At 44.1% G+C, this 16,114-nt stretch overlaps 1 protein-coding gene across 1 annotated transcript in view; it reads left to right on the top strand.

Annotated features, from left to right (window-relative positions):
* The window catches only part of cntln (centlein, centrosomal protein), a gene marked incomplete at its 5' end in the record, with an annotated part of 179,643 nt that overhangs the window by 74,775 nt on the left and 88,754 nt on the right, over positions 1-16,114 (top strand). Inside the window, 4 exons of the mRNA XM_080722659.1 lie at positions 7,191-7,291; positions 11,628-11,725; positions 13,195-13,317; positions 13,663-14,111. Coding sequence (XP_080578785.1) covers positions 7,191-7,291; positions 11,628-11,725; positions 13,195-13,317; positions 13,663-14,111 — 771 coding nt within the window. The remainder of the gene's footprint in view (positions 1-7,190; positions 7,292-11,627; positions 11,726-13,194; positions 13,318-13,662; positions 14,112-16,114) is intronic.

The raw sequence follows: 16,114 nt of genomic DNA, 5'->3' as shown, positions 1-16,114 counted from the left end.
CATTTGACTTTAAGCACAGGTTATGAGCCAAATTGCAGGTTATTGTAAATGAATTTTCTTCATTGACTTTAATTAAAAATTATACTTTTCCCAAATATGGAGATGATTGACATCATATGTCTGACATCATATACCACTTTAGACTGACACAGTATGTCCCAATATGGGCATTCCAAGATATCGGCTTAATATTGATGACATCATGGATCTCCATATATGGGCATAAAAGGGACAAGGACGGAATGGTTAGCACAACTCGAATGGGGACAAGGATTGACAGATAGAGATATCTGCAAAGGTGACTTGCCTCAAGGGAACCACACTTGAAATTTCCAATTGCGTCATTCTAGTTGTGGGCGAGACCAGTATTTTATACCAAAACTTTATAGACCAAGGTTATTCTCCTCAAAAAGATGACAGACGGTACAAAGGCAGGGCCCTTAGCCAATGAAGAGCAGTGTTCTTGGTGACATCACCACCAACAAGTGCGACCTGATATAAATAACAACAACACCCACATGAAATCCTTTGTAGTATGTTCCCCCAAATCTTTAGATACTAAAGTACATAAAATATATAAAATGTAGGAGTCTCAGAAGTAATGTTCGAGTGCCCGTTGGGCAGATTTTTATGCCCATATATGTTGGAGTGGCTGTTAGGTCGATCTTTGTGCCCATACATGGTGTTCCATGCGAGCCCACACTTTTAATACTTTTTATTGCAATAATTTAAATTTTACATTTCATATTTCACATTTTATATCCATAGATGCAATATATTTTCTTTACTAAAATAAAATAAAAAAATTATTTTTTAATCAAGCAATAATTTCGCGGAACCCCTGCAGTACCTCCGCGGACCCCCTAGGGGTCGCGGACCCCCTGTTGAAGACCTCTGGTTTAGAGCTATATTGTTGTTGTTACCATCATGGTATAGGGCTAGGTATCAACCAGAGAATCTACCTATTGCAGGTACATAAAAGACTGACAGATAGTCAGTTGTGGTAAAGTTGGTTGTTTGTAATGTGAAGCATGGAGAAAGAAAAAGTACTGATGATGGTGAAATACATTTAGCTTGTCTCATGCCTTCTCATAGTGGTAACTCCAGCTATTTTACCAGTCAATCCAACATTTTGGACAATTCTTTTTTCATTGCAGCTTGTATTCAGGATATACAATTCAATCAAAGTAGCTTTATTGGCATGAGAAAAACATTCGTTTACATTGCCAAACAAGTTTCAAAACATAATAGTTGAAAATGGGGAACATAATTATATACTGTACAGGTGGAGGGGGTACTGCGTTGTGTAAACAGAGCTATGTCACATTTTGTCATTATGTATATACAGACACGGTATGAAGCTTTTTGGAACAAAAATCAGCATTTCTTTTTTCTCTATACAATTTCAATAGCATACAAATTAAGGAAAATAAAAGAAGCCTCAAATTTAAAATGTGTTAAATAGTGTTTCCCGATCACGTGATCGGATCGGCCGCCGATATGGTCATTTTTATAAGATCGGAGATCGGGGGAAAAATATCGGGAAAAAAACGTTTTTTTTTTTTTTTTTTTTTTTCAATTTTTTTTTCTGGGAGTACTGAAAGTTACAGGTAAGGTGAATGCGATATGAAATGTAAGCTTACCATAATCACAGTAATCCTTAATCATTTTCAATCATATTCAAGGGCTAGGGTTAGGGTTAGGGTTATTCAAGGGCTTTTGGAGAAGTGATAGAATGAATATAATTTTTTTTTCTTAATGCCTTGCCAAAAGATCGGATCGGGAAAGATCGGGATCGAATCGGAAGCAATAATATTTGATCGGTATCGGATCGGGAGCAAAAAAAACCTGATCGGGGCATCCCTAGTGTTAAAGGTAGCAGCTCTGTTTATACTGCAGTAGTTCTAGATGCCTCTCAATGGTTTGTAGCCCTTAGGGTGGTTGTATTCCATTCTCTAGCCTTCTTTTATTGCAACAGTTCACAAATCTTTCTGCTGTATTCGCACATTGTAGTATTTCTCCCAGTAGTTATGGGAGTTTTTTGTCGTTGGTCATGTTTATAAACTCACTTTGGGTGTGCGTAATCTGTGGGAAGTATGTGTTTCTGATGTCTTGGTATAGTGGGCAGTTGGTTAGAAAGTGTAGCTCTGTTTCCACCACATTTTGTGTGCAGTGGGTGCATATAGCCTGTCTCGATGAGAATAATCTGATTTACGAGTTCCAATCTGGATTCAGAAAATCTCATTCCACCGACACATGCCTTCTCTATTTGACCGACCAAATCAAACGCGAAGCGGATGACGGCAAATATAGCGGCATGGTCATGATGGACCTCCAGAAGGCATTTGACACCGTAAATCATTCTATTCTGATTGAGAAACTAAAAGCCATCGGTCTTGACAGCGCAGCAGTGAGTTGGATGCAATCTTACCTGGTGGGGAGGGAACAGGTGGTGGAGATTAACGGTACCCTGTCCCCCCCCCTCCCAGTAAGCTGTGGTGTTCCTCAAGGTAGCATACTGGGACCTCTGTTGTTCCTAATATACGTGAACGACATGGCATCTGCTTGCGACTGCAACCTGTTCCTGTTCGCGGATGACTCGGCTCTCCTAGTCTCGGGCAAGGACCACTTGCAGGTTGAAAAGACACTTAACTCTAAACTAAGTAAGATCTGCACATGGCTTAACGACAACAAATTATCAATTCACCTGGGAAAAACGGAGTCCATCCTCTTTGGATCAAATCATAACCTCAAAAAAGTCGATAACTTCACAATCAAAGTGGGTGACAAGGTCATAACACGAAAAAACGAAATCTCTTACTTAGGATGCATCCTTGAAGCTAATCTTTCCAGTGAAAAGATGACTTCTAAAGTAATAAATAAAATCAACCAACAAACTCGTTTCCTACAGAGGATCGCCCCGATGGTCAATTTCAACACACTGAAGACCATAGCTGGTGCAATAATCCAGCCCCTCTTTGACTACGGAGTCCACGTATGGTATTGTGACGCCCCACAAGCCCTGAAAACTAAACTACAAACAGCCCAAAATAAACTAATTAGGGTCCTGCTTAACCTTCCCTATCAGACTCACCTCACCGCTACTCACCAGTTAAGAGTGGGGTGGCTCAGAGTAGATGACAGAGTACAGCAACTTGCAATGGGCCTGGTGTACAAGATACACTACACCACTATGATACCCAAGTACCTATCAAAATACTTTATAAACATTAAGGATGTCCATAATTACAACACCAGAGGCAGCGCCACAGATCACTTTCAACCCAGAGTCAAAACCAACAAAGGGTCAAACTCTTTTTTCTGCTATACCACCAAAATGTGGAAAGCCTTACCGAAGGCCATAAAGGAGTGTGGATCACTAGCATCCTTTAAAATTGCCCTGAAAAACCACTTACAGGCAGCAGCCGTTCGCAACTGGTAAAAAATGAACCTAGCCCAACCCTACCCTGCCCTTTCTTTGTATATACTGTTTGTTTTTAGACTTACTGTCTTCTTTTTTGTTTTTCTTTACATATCTACTGCATAGTACTGTGTTCTATTTGTCTGTCATTCAATGTTATATGAGATACTTCAATGGTTTCCAGTGGAAATAAGCTTAGTCTTTTCATGGATCTCCTTTTAGTAGACCTTGTACCAGTGAACTGTACCGTCATGAAACTGTACCTTTTCCTATGCAAACTTCTAATAAAGTCTTCAATCAATCAATCAATCAATCAATCTTCCCGCCGGTCTGTCTGTGGAGGCCTTTCTCTATTGTGAGGCTGTGTTCGCTGAGTCTGTACCTAGTCAAGGCTTTCCTAAGTTTTGGGTCGTTTACCGTTTATACAGTAAGTGGGCCAAATGGGACATACAGTATGGGTATTCATTTGATTATAGAGGCAGATAAAATAACATGCGTGCCGCTCTTATCCAACTACTTGACACTTGTGCACGTTGCGCTTTGTGGTCTTCCTCAATGACAACAGGACACTGTGGATGGACACATTCTGTCTCTCATGGGGAACGAACCTATGGCTCTCTGGTTACAGAGTATTCTCTCTAACCATTATGATAAAGTGTGATTAAACTCTTAACAGATAGAATTTCTTGGTTAGTTTTTTTAGCACACCCACTGCCCCACCTGCGACGCCTGCCTCAACTTTTCATCATCCCCTTCCCGGTTGTTGCCCCCCCTCATCCTCTGGGACCAAAATAGACTGCAGATAAACATCTGTTATTCAAAATGATGTATTCACACAAGACATTGCAGGCTCTAAAGTGTGAGAAGAGGGGAGATTGTGGGAGAAAGTGATGGGAGTGAGTGGGAGGTGTTGGCACCATCTCAGAAAACAATTATACACAGTTGACAAAAAACAACAAAAACTAGGAGTAGATGCTGCATCTAGTTTTAATTGAACAACAGTTGGGGTCTAAGGAGGCCTAGGCGCTGCCTCTCAGCAGAGAGAGAGAGACAGAAGGAGACTTAATGCTATCTTTCTCCCATCAACACTCCACTGATGCGCTTGTGGTTTACTGTGCTTGTGTTCTTTTTTATCTTAGGGGATTTTTTGTTTGCCACGATTCCGTTGAAATAGAAGTGCTTAAAAATCAAATATGGGAGAAAGCTATGGGTTGTAAACACACACTGAATGATTTGTTTTATTTGATTAATTTAATTTGTTGATATAATTATGTTGTTTTGTACTCTGCAGCTTGTCATTTTGGAGAATTTGAAAACCAAAAAGGCAATTTAAAAAGGAAAAGAAAAACCTCGGATATAACCGATATATGGGGGAAGTTATTCTGCTCTCATTTCCATAATATGTCCAGCCTTATTAATTCTGCATCTATGGCAGATTGGGACACACGCTATAAATGTATTGGGTGTTGCTTAATGAGCCTCCGGCCCAGTCCTCCATCTCCAGAGTGTTATGATGGGAAGCGAAATGTCCCTGGCCAAGAAACCCCATCTGCAATCCAATCCCCGCTCTCATCGAAAGTCCGGACGCTTATCCTTCAACAAAATGGAGCGCGGTGCATATGAACTTTGGTTTGGCGTCGATACCGTCCGCATCCGAAAAGGCATAAAAGAGAAACATTAGCTGGAGCGGGCTCCCTCCACACCCAGCATATTTCAGCTCGTTTGTCCCATTAACAACCCGGGATACGTGAGGCAGCGCTGGGCCTCATCGACTGGAGTTCATTTATAGAGGAAAATCTATAGACGAGGGACACATATCCATCTGCCTCCTCACTCCCCTCCGGGGACGGTCATTTGTGTACTTATTTGAGCTGCGGTCAGCCATTAGGCCAAGGCTCCACCAGACTGCGTGGGCTCCGAAGCTAATTACTTTTCCCACCCTCTGCATTGCCCATAACCTTTCCCCAGCTATTTTCTTGGCACACATATGGAAGGAATAGCATGTCACGGTTGATGTAGCAAAGACATCAAATACGAAGTTCACTATACTCTTTAACAGAGGACGATCACTGAATGTTTGAACAACGATTACGAGTGGCGAAGAGCAGCCCTCCGCGTGGGACTGATTGTAGAGTCACAGATTTATACTTGGTTGTGCATCATATTACCCTTCGAAAATAGCAGAAAACAACACACTGTGAGCTTGTAGATTGGCTATTTTCACTACGCAACATCGGCGCACAACTAAGTATAAACCAGTAAGACTCCCTAATTGGGAGATAAGCGACCGTCAGGTCGCATGTATGTTGTCTGCAAAAAGCAACCTCATGGTGGCGCTAGAATAGGGGCATGTGAGAAATCAGGGGCAGAGGTTGTGGTTTGCCAGCCAAGGAGTGTGTGTTCAACCTTTGGCATGGATGGGGGCAGCGCCGGTGCCGTATAAATCCTGCTTAACACCACCTGGCCACCTAACCTAACTCTAGTCTGGTTACAGTACATACTGAACTACACACACCTCAATCAGGAGAAACCCAGGCCCATGTAGACCCGTTTGTTAACCTATACATCTTTATACCTTTCAATCTCATTTTAGGAGTTGCTATATATATAGCAACATTAATTAGTATTTATTTTTTGAATAAGAATTAGATTTTTTTCTTTCTTCAGAAAGCCGTTTTTTTTAAATGGGCCTCAGGTCTAAATGGGTTAACTGAGGAAGAATGCCACTGCAGTAGCAGGCAGCCAGCATGTAGTTTCAGAGGAGCAGAGGGGAGGGGAGTTAGGTGTGTGTTTCAGGTGCAGGACCGTCTCGGAGGGGCCTTGGCGTATCCTCAGAAGACTTCTTTTGGGGTCCTAATAATAACTTGAAAGTGCAAAGTCTCGAGTATGGCTCCTTTCTTCCCCTCATAATTAGCCTTTAGCAGGCATCAAGCTAATTGCAGGAAGGTAATTGGGCTCACTTTTTCTGTATGTTTTTCTGTTGCGATACACAGGCATACTGTACACACACACATGTGTAAGTGCCTGTGTGCGCGCGCGCGCACACACACACACACGTACACACAGACAGACAGTACACATGTACTTCTCTACCTGGGTATTTCATGTTGCTTGTCACTTTGATTTTCAGATGAATTAAAAAGCATTTTAATTAGGTGTTTTCTTTTCCAACTCCTTCGTCTTCAGTGTTAGATAGATAGAGAGAATACTTCATTGACCATTTTAAAATCATAACAGTGGCAATCTTCAAAAATGCCAAAGTAAATTAGACCCAAAAAAGCTGACACTTGTTTCCGTTGTGCTTTCCATGTGAGAAGACAACAGCAACATACAAAGAAATGTAATCCTTATATACCGTTGTCAAGCAGGAACTGAAACAAAAGATTCAAAAGTCAGATCAGATCAACAAGCATAAAACCGCTGTGTGATCTGCTACTTTAGAATTTGAATCCTGAAAAGTAACAGTGAGGTTTCCACCCGACACAGACAGGCTTTTTATAAAATAAATAATAAAAAAAAAAACAATAAAAGAAACCTGCCTAACGATGATGTCACTGGTAGGCAGGATTCTCCTATGAGACACAGCGTAGCAAAAAATGGTACCACATTATCATGAGTGAGAAGGACCAATTAATAAAGATAGGTTGAAAATGGTTGAAGTGGTCCTTTAATTGTTTTAGAAAATAAGTGTGTGTGCGTGCGTGCGTGCGTGCGTGTTTGCATGTGTGTGTGCGTGCGTGTTTGCATGTGTGTTTACGCGTGTGTGCAGGGCCAATTTGGAGGAGGAATTGGACGTGGTTCGTGTTCAGGCTGCTATGGACAGAGCCACAGTGAAGGAACTCCGCCTGTGTCTTCAGAACCAACACCAAGGTGAGTCCACTTCCTCTTACCCAGCTAGAACATTAACATGAAATCATACATGTTCTAGCTCCCACACAGTAGAATCCTCTGTGTTCATTTAACTCTAAAGGTGACACACCAGAGACTACAAGAAACTCTGTCCAACTCCTTCAGACTGGCAGTCTGTGGCATTTATTTGGCAGAGACATAGCACAAACTCTAGTCGGCAGAAAGAACATTGTTTTGCGTTGAACTGCCAGTGTGTTGCCAGGTCTGCTCATTATAAGCTATTTTGGGGTTTCTTGTAAAGTCGCTTGTAAATATTCACAGTTGCCGGTTGCTTTTGTTTATGTTTATTTTTACGAAGTTTAGTTGCTTATTTGGCCTTGCTTTCGAGATTCTTTTTGAAAATAGCTGATGTAGAGCGTGGAAGTGGTGAAAAGGGTCGCATCTTTTGGGCTTGTTTTCCTAGATGTGGTCGCTTGTTTCACTCACAAAATCTGGCAACCGGAGTTTCCTCTCCCGTTTTTTCTCTCACCAAAACAAAACCCCCCTTCACTTTCCACCTTTACCTAAGATGTATTTGGTAAAATTCATTGTTAAATCTAATGAGATTATTCTAGTATATTCAACCATGATGCAATTATGGTATTGTTCTGATTATGATTCTGTAATATTATATACCATTTAATGGTATTTACATATTATTCAGTATGCCAGTATTTACAAGACACCTCAGGGCGACATGCGACCTCGCCATAAAGGGCGAGGTCGCTCCATTTCTTGGCTATCGGACCAGTTACCCAATCTCAACAGTGCCTGTTGAGATTGGCAGAACATGCCCATATATGGGCATTACCAAATATGGTTATTCCCATATTAATATTGATGACATCGGGACATATATGGGCATAGAACAGACAAGGACGTAATTAATTAATTAAGTGTGATCTGGGAATTTCACAGGACAGTGTAACTTGTTTTTTTCCCCCAGGTTAATCAACCAGCACTTACTTTGGAGATATAAATGTTTATACTATAAAACATACACCAATACATTAACATACATAAAAAAAAGAAGTTGTTCTTTAACTTATTCGGTGCCATATTTAAAGTCGGACCTCTTATATTGCCGGTTCGCCACCAAAGGGTTAAAAAAATAGTGTGCACGCTGGTGTACGAATTCGTGCACAGATGATGCACTATTATCATATATGCATGTACACGCTTTTCACAGCTTTCAAACAAAAAAATCCGCTTGGAAATCCGTTCAGGCATTCAGGAGATACCAGCCCTTATGTTTTCTTCAAATGTAAACAAACATGGCTGCCATGTTTGAAAGATAGGGTTGGTATGGGGGTTAAACATGCAATTTCGCGATCGCGATCATGCCTAGTACATTGTTGGAGGTCCAAAAGGTTTTTTTGAGAAAAAAATTTTTTTTTGATTTTTTTTTTTTTTTTTAATACCCTTGGGGGGGCGGGGGGGTTTTCAGGCCGGGCGGGGCGCCTGGCCTGTAAAGTGCTGCAGGAAACCCTGCGATATATGGGCATAAAATATATGGGCATAAAAGGGACATGAAGCCAGAGCATGATGTCAGAGCAGCAAACCCATTCTGTTAAGAGTGGTTCCCCTACATCACAGTGAAATCAGAGCATGATGTCAGAGACAAGCTACGACATTTCTCATGGTATACTGCGACCTTCGGTCGCAATTATTCAGTATGGCAGTATCCATTTACTTTAGTATTCGTACATCTTGTATTTATAGTGTTGTAATTACAGATAATTACAAAGGTTTCAAAAGGCACCCTTTCATAAGGCCATTGTACAAAGACATAATAAAATAATTCTAAAAATGCATTTTATTTATTTTTTGTAGTTTCTTTTACAATGTTTGTTGTTGATTTCTCTATTACCGTCTCCATTTCTGACCTCAGGGTTTAGCCTGAGGCCTAGAAAAGTGCTGCAGAAAGCAGAGGATGCTCTGTGTACCTGTGATGTTTTCAGCTCTGCATATTAAACATGTATAAACAGCACCTTCTCTGTGCTGCTTTTACCTCTAGGCCACATTTGTGTTCGTCAGGCGTTTTCCTCAGAGAATTAACAGGACAACTCAATTAAGACTTAATCAACTCGTTGGTAAATTGACCAGGAGATCAAACTGCATCTATCCTGTCTCGCAAGTGTCATCCCCAATGATGTAAGGCGCATTGGTTTTTTAAAATCCAATCTGCATTTTATTGTCAGACACTGACCAGCACAAGCAGTGGCCTTAATTAACCAGCTCGATAACGAATCTGTCCCATATCACTTTAATTTACTCGTGGCCCCGCTTTAAAGGATGGCACTAATTAAAATGGTGAATGCACCTCCCATTGACAATCAATGCATAATCAGGAATGCAGCCAAATGCAGACTCCCTTGAAGAGGGGAGATTTAGTGTTGAATCCTGTCACACAAAAGCTATATTACAGCATTTGTGGACATGGTCATTGTCATGGTTTGAAGCTTGATGAAGAGTCTGAAGAGTAATCATCCCATCAGAGAAAATGTTACGACATAGAAATAACATGCACACACATGAGGGTTTGATTTTTACTCAAAACATTATCAGCAATAATTTCACCATGTATTTCAAATAATTTCACCTTGTAAATCAAGACACATAACTACTAAAGGACCTCTGGCCGTCAATAACAACAGAGTCGGGAAACAAACTCTATGTGTTCTCCACAAAACAACCATTATTACACAAGTGGCCCCTGACGTTGACTGCATTTCAACCCGCCCCCTCCCCAGACCCTGATGAAAGGGGAGGCAAGGTTGCAAAGGCCCCGTCAGGATCGCGCTAACTAACGAAAGGCAGCAGATGAAAGGATCGTGGCCCTTTGTGCTGCGGCCCGTTGAGGAGACGCGAGAGCGACGTTAATGTATGCCACAGAGCCGGGCCCGGGACCCTCCCTCCTCCTCTGCCAGTGGAGAGTGACTGGGGAGCCACCACTCGGCATCCTCATCAAGGTAGCGCTGCCGAGGTGCCCAACTCCCCAGCCACCCAGTGTTGGGGCCAGGATAATTGTCTCCTCTCTCTCTGGTTATGTACCCAGCCCAACGCAGGCAGCCCGCCTGTCCTGTTGGGCGCTCTGCATGATTGGACGTGACAACGCCCGGGAAGACAAAAGAGACGGCTAATTCAGAGTAACAAACTTCCCTGGGCAAACTTGTCAAATGCAAAAAAGCGGAAGATGGAAGAGTGAGAGAAAGAGAGAGAGAGAGAGTGGGAGCATGCACGCCGTCCACACTCTCTCTCTCTCTCTCTCTCTCTCTCTCTCTCTCTCTCTCTCTCTCCCTCTCTCTCTCTCCCTCTCTCCTTTCTTCTGTTACTCCTTCCAAAAGGTCAACTGACCTGAAAAGTCAGGGGGCTCAATATTTATTGCTTCCAGCCCCGTTCCACAAATGAGTTTGCCTGTACCGCCATGAAAGTTTAACTTGCCGCAACGAGAGGAGGAAACTTTTTGGTATTGTTTGGTTTTGCCCTTTGTGTCCTGGCGAGCTGGAAAAAGTATCTCCTCTTCTGCAGACACGTCAAAGACGTGACACAAACACCTGTGTGTGTGTGTGTGTGTGTGTGTGTGTGTGTGTGTGTGTGTGTGTGTGTGTGTGTGTGTGTGTGTGTGTGTGTGTGTGTGTGTGTGTGTGTGTGTGTGTGTGTGTGTGTGTGTACGTGCATGTGTACGTGCATGTGTGTATGCATCATGCATGTATCAAGCCTGCATGTTGGCTCTTTTGCTTGGTTTCGTTATGCAGATTTATCTAGGCCTCTGTCACAACTATACAAGCTGCACACTTGTCTAATCTGTAGATATAAACTTTTCCCGGGGGAAATGGTGTTACAAAGTGCAGCTCGAGGGTTCACGGGGGACTGGAAGATTTTGCAGGGTTTGTTTAAGATCCCCAGGGGAGGTCTGCATGCTGTTTCTAAGAACGATACTTTGCTTTTGAATTAAGCTTTTCCTCGTATGTCCTAGCGGTCTACTAAATCAACACTACCATTGAAATTACTAGCTATTAACGGTTCCGTGATACGATTTCAATGGTTGAGCAAGGGGGCCATCTTCAGTTATATCTAGTCCCCATGAAAATGGCCTTCTGATTTTGTGAGTTTATTTTTTTCCGACTTGATTGACAAAAGGGAAAAAAGGAACCTTTAATGCTTTGAAAAGAACCGGCAGCACAGTAGACAGAAAATTAGCTCTTAATAATTGTTAATTGAGTTAATGTGTCCTCTTTATTATAGTCCTATTGATTGAATAGCCTGAGCTTGACATGCCGTGTCTCAAAATAATATGCTTTGTTCCCCTGGACAGAACTGCTTCACAAAGTGGCAGAGGGGCACCAGGTCAGCAGCAGTGTTCCCAAAAAGCCTTGTGTTTCTGCGGAACGAACGGAGCAGTCATTAAGAAAGGTATAGTACTGCTGCCGTCACTTACATTCTCCCTTGTCATCGCTAATAAAAGAATACCTGACAGAGGATTAACTAAAGCCCCATGCCTTGAAGAGGTGAAATATGTGTTAAGTTTCGCCTAATGCTCTATGAAGAAAGGTTTTGAAATGGTTTCCTCACTCTTCTAAAATTTAGTCCATAAAAAGTCAGTTTAGCAGCAAATGATAAGATGTACCTTAGGGCAGACAATTTTGCTTTTGTGACAAAAAGAACAACAACTGCTACAAACGATGATAAATAGAAGCGGCAGTGGCAGGTGCTGGAGATTCCATGAAAAATACAATATTGTGCACACAAGCAATCACACAGTGACACAATGGAGAGAGAGTACGCAGAGGGACACAGGCAACTTGAACTTCTTTTCTGCGGAGGAATTAAGGCATAATTCACTGCAGATGATGCCACTGCACTGCTTGCCAACAAATGCCATATGGCGGTGTAATGGAGACTGTCATCGCCTTTATTACTGAATGACAAGGAGTGTGTTGGATCTAATAACCTGCAGAGGGAGAGAGATGGCGCTCATTTATGCCCCGGAAACAATAGATAATTGAAATGAAATTATGTATTTCTTGTTTGTCCTCTTGGGTTGTGTGTGTGTCACTGCTCTGATGGTTGTGTGTCTATCTGTGCATACACACCCCCTTCATGGTTTTGACTGGTCTTTGTGCGGGTGGGGGGGCCCTAACTATCTAATGTTGTTTGAAAGTAATGTTGTTTGAAAGGTGCCGTTGCTTTACCAGGGGGCAGAGCGAGAGACAAATAAAAGGGGGATTGCCCGGGGGCATGAACCCAGCAGGCGTCCACTGTTCGCTGAACAGTCTCCACCCAAGATTTAACAAAGAGACTAAGTGCTCCCGCTCGTTGTTTAGTGAAGAGTGACGAGGGGCGTGTGTGTGTGGGGGGGGTGGGGGGTCAGGGGGTTTTGGGGTGTGGAGAGAAAGGGGGGTTCAAGTCAGATATCCATGGGGTGGGGGGCTTTAATCCCTGAAATGGACTCAGCCAACCAGACATAGGCCTGTAATAGGCCAGTATGCGCTTGTGTTCACATTCACATACACACAAACGCGAGGCTAATCCTGTGTGGATGTTACCCCACACACAGGTCAAACGGGGGAACTCATTTTCCCTGTTCAAATATGATGTCCATGCTGTCGTTGGTGGCCAGAGATCCAGGTGTGTGTGTGTGTGTGTGTGTGTGTGTGTGGTGTGTGTGTGTGTGTGTGTGTGTGTGTGTGTGTGTGTGTGTGTGTGTGTGTGTGTGTGTGTGTGTGTGTAGAATTGGAAAAAATAGACAAAGTGAGGACATTTGCCGGTTAGGATTAGGGATAGAGGTTAGGGTAAGGCCACATGAAATACATGGAAGTCTATGTAATGTCCTCAGTATGTCACAAAAACGAGATTGTGTGTGTGTGTGTGTGTGGTCCCAGCAGATGGCGGTGCTGGAGCAGAGGATGACCTCCCTGGAGGAGGAGACGGAGAGACTGAGGGAGGAGAAGGAGGACCTCCTGGAGGCCAACGAGGAGCTGGCCCGTGACCACCGCCACCTCCAGGTAGGGATGGGACCTCCAGGTAGGGATGGGACCATGTCGTTTATCCTGATTAAAAAACACTCAAAACAATCGTATCGTGGAGATTCAAATGTATCGTGAAATTGTCCTCCGTCATGCACTGGGATCAATTCACCTTTTATTTGCCGAGCTGCATATCTGGTACCACTTAAACTACTAAGGTACTATAATTGGTAAAATGGACCTGGAATATCTTTTCTCTACCAAATCTCTTTTTTTGGCAAATGTTCCGCCCCAGCTAATATATAATTAATAATGGATGTTGGGGATATTTTGATTATCACGATCATATCGTAAATCGCAATTTGTCCCATCTCCACCTCCCAGGCCTCCCTGGAGCGCCTGCGTGGCCAGGGGACGGCCCGCGAGGTGGCGGCTCGGGCAGAGGCCCTCGCCCAGGCGGAGAGGCACCGCGGCCAGACCCTGGCTCTGGAGAGCCAGCTGGACACCTCGCAGAAGGAGGTGGCCCGGCTCCACGGGCAGCTGCTGAGGCTCAGACAGGAGCTGGGGATTCTCCGAGCTGCCCGGGACTTCTACAGGAACCACCCGGCTGCAGCAGCGGCGCCGGGGACGGCGAGGGGAGGAGGAGCAGGTACAAGAGGAGAGCGAGCAGCTAGCGGCACCATTAGCAGCAAGGTCAAATTCAAAACAGCCAGGCTCAGAGGTCCAGCGCGCCAGCACAGCCACCCAGCAGTCGGCCCCAATCAAGCCATCAGCTGGAGAGGCCGAAGCCCCAGCCCCACTAAGGACGAGTGGGAGGACATGAGCGCTGATAGGTAACGGTCGGAGTATACACGCACGCACACACACACACATCCACACACACACACTATCTTGTTCTTGCTGCCTCATTATTCTCTAGTTGGGATGAAGGGGGTTGTAGGATGGGGGGCAAGGTGCTGGGCTGGGGGGCCAAGGGGCTATGCTGCATTGAGGGGACAGCGTGCATATGCAAAGCGTAAGCAAATGTGTGATTGAATTTCAGCATCTGTCTAGTTGGTATTCAAGAGCCAAAGGAAGATGTGGCGAGAGAGAATGATAGTGTGAGAGAGTGGGAGCAGGTGGGGGGGTGGAGGGTGGGGGGGGGGGACTACTGTCAGATCCTTTGAAATATCCTGGGACGCCTCGCTCGGAGCTTATTGACTGAAATTTGCATGCAAAATTAGCCACCTCTGCACGCAGAGTTGAAGCAGTGCCAGGAAAGCCCTGGGATAACGGGGCGCGCCGATGCAGCGCTACCTTCCACTGATGCCATTTTCATGCACCAGTCACGCCGCCCTGGAATTGACAGTTTGGCAGTTTGATTTAATTTACCGGTCCTTTGCATATTCACTACCACCCCCCTTGACAACGCTAAGGATCCCCCTGCAAGTAGCCCCCCCCCCCCAGCACCTCCAACTCCACAAGCACAAACACTGTATGCGCACACACGCATACAGTACACATACACATCCCAACATAAGCCTTGTCAGTTCAGTTATCTTGTGGCGTGTAGATTCTCAGATAGGCACTTCCCTTCTTCATGTGTGTGCGCCCACACGCACGCACGCACGCACGCACGCGCACACACACACACACACACACACACACACACACACACACACACACACATCACACACTCCCTCCCTCTCTCTTCCTCTCTCTTTCCTCGCCTTAATTTACTTAGATAAATTTTGAATGACCCCACTCGGCTCTGGTACCAGCTGTCTACAAGCTGTTTAACACCCTCTAAATTAAGAACCATCGACAGTAATTATTTCATGTATGTTTTATGCAAAAAAGCCACCGAGCCAGACCTTTATGAGTGATGCTCGCAAATGATTCGATTTCGAACACTTGAGAGCTCCTCTCCCATATTCATCTCCCTTCCTTTCGCGTTCTCTCTCTGTCTCCTTCTCAGTTCCACATTCTCCTCCATCTCTCTCTCTCTCTCTCTCTCTCTCCCTCCCTCTCTCTGTCTCTGTCTCTACACCAACTAATTCATCAGAATGTAATCCAGCCTAGCCGTATCCACACGAGGCCTTTTAGCAGGGACTTGGGTGCAGCCATGACCTGCCTCTCTAATACCTCTCCATGTGGCTAATAAGCGGCAGTCAAATGCACCCCGTACCTGAGAGAAGGACTTAAGAGGATTTGCGGAGGAGGGGGGGGGGGTGGGGGGGGGGGGGGGGGAGGAGGGCAACCTAAATTGAGACATTGTCTTATTTAAAGGCACCTGTCAATTGAGTCTGAACTGTAAATCCCTCCAGCGCCCTTTACCCTTTTTCATCTTATCTTGCAGGTGTCTTTCTTTCTTACTCTTCCTTTCATTCTGCAGCGATATGTCTGCAAAATACACTCTTCTTGTTATTATTATATATATTGTTCTTCTCCTTCCTCTGACCCTAGGTATGAATAGTGAGTCTGAATAAAGATATCCGACTCACTAAGGTCCGCTGACAAGCCTGGCGTTTGTTTGGTTGTGTCTCATCCTTCCCTGCCTCTGGCTCACCCTCTATCAAATGTGGGAGCTGCCGGAGGGCAACCGGCCATCTTTAGCACATCAGCAAGTTTTGGTCTTAGAGCAGGAGCAGGGACGAGGGTAGTGTTGGTTGGTCCCAGCTCCCTCTGTCTGGTGGCACAATGAGTTATACGTCTACCTTTATTAATCAAATTAGAATGATCTCAGTGATGTCAATGGGCATAAGAACAGAGGATAGGAATTACCACAATATATCAAAATTGAAATTAATTATCTATCTACTATTATTAGACTTCAGTACGTGCAGTGATCTGGTTC

The sequence above is a fragment of the Nannobrachium achirus genome, assembly GCF_963921795.1.
Source record: "Nannobrachium achirus genome assembly, chromosome: 3".
Lineage (NCBI taxonomy): Eukaryota > Metazoa > Chordata > Actinopteri > Myctophiformes > Myctophidae > Nannobrachium > Nannobrachium achirus.
The sequence above is the reverse complement of the archived record's forward strand: the minus strand, read 5'-3'. Positions and strand labels throughout refer to the sequence as shown.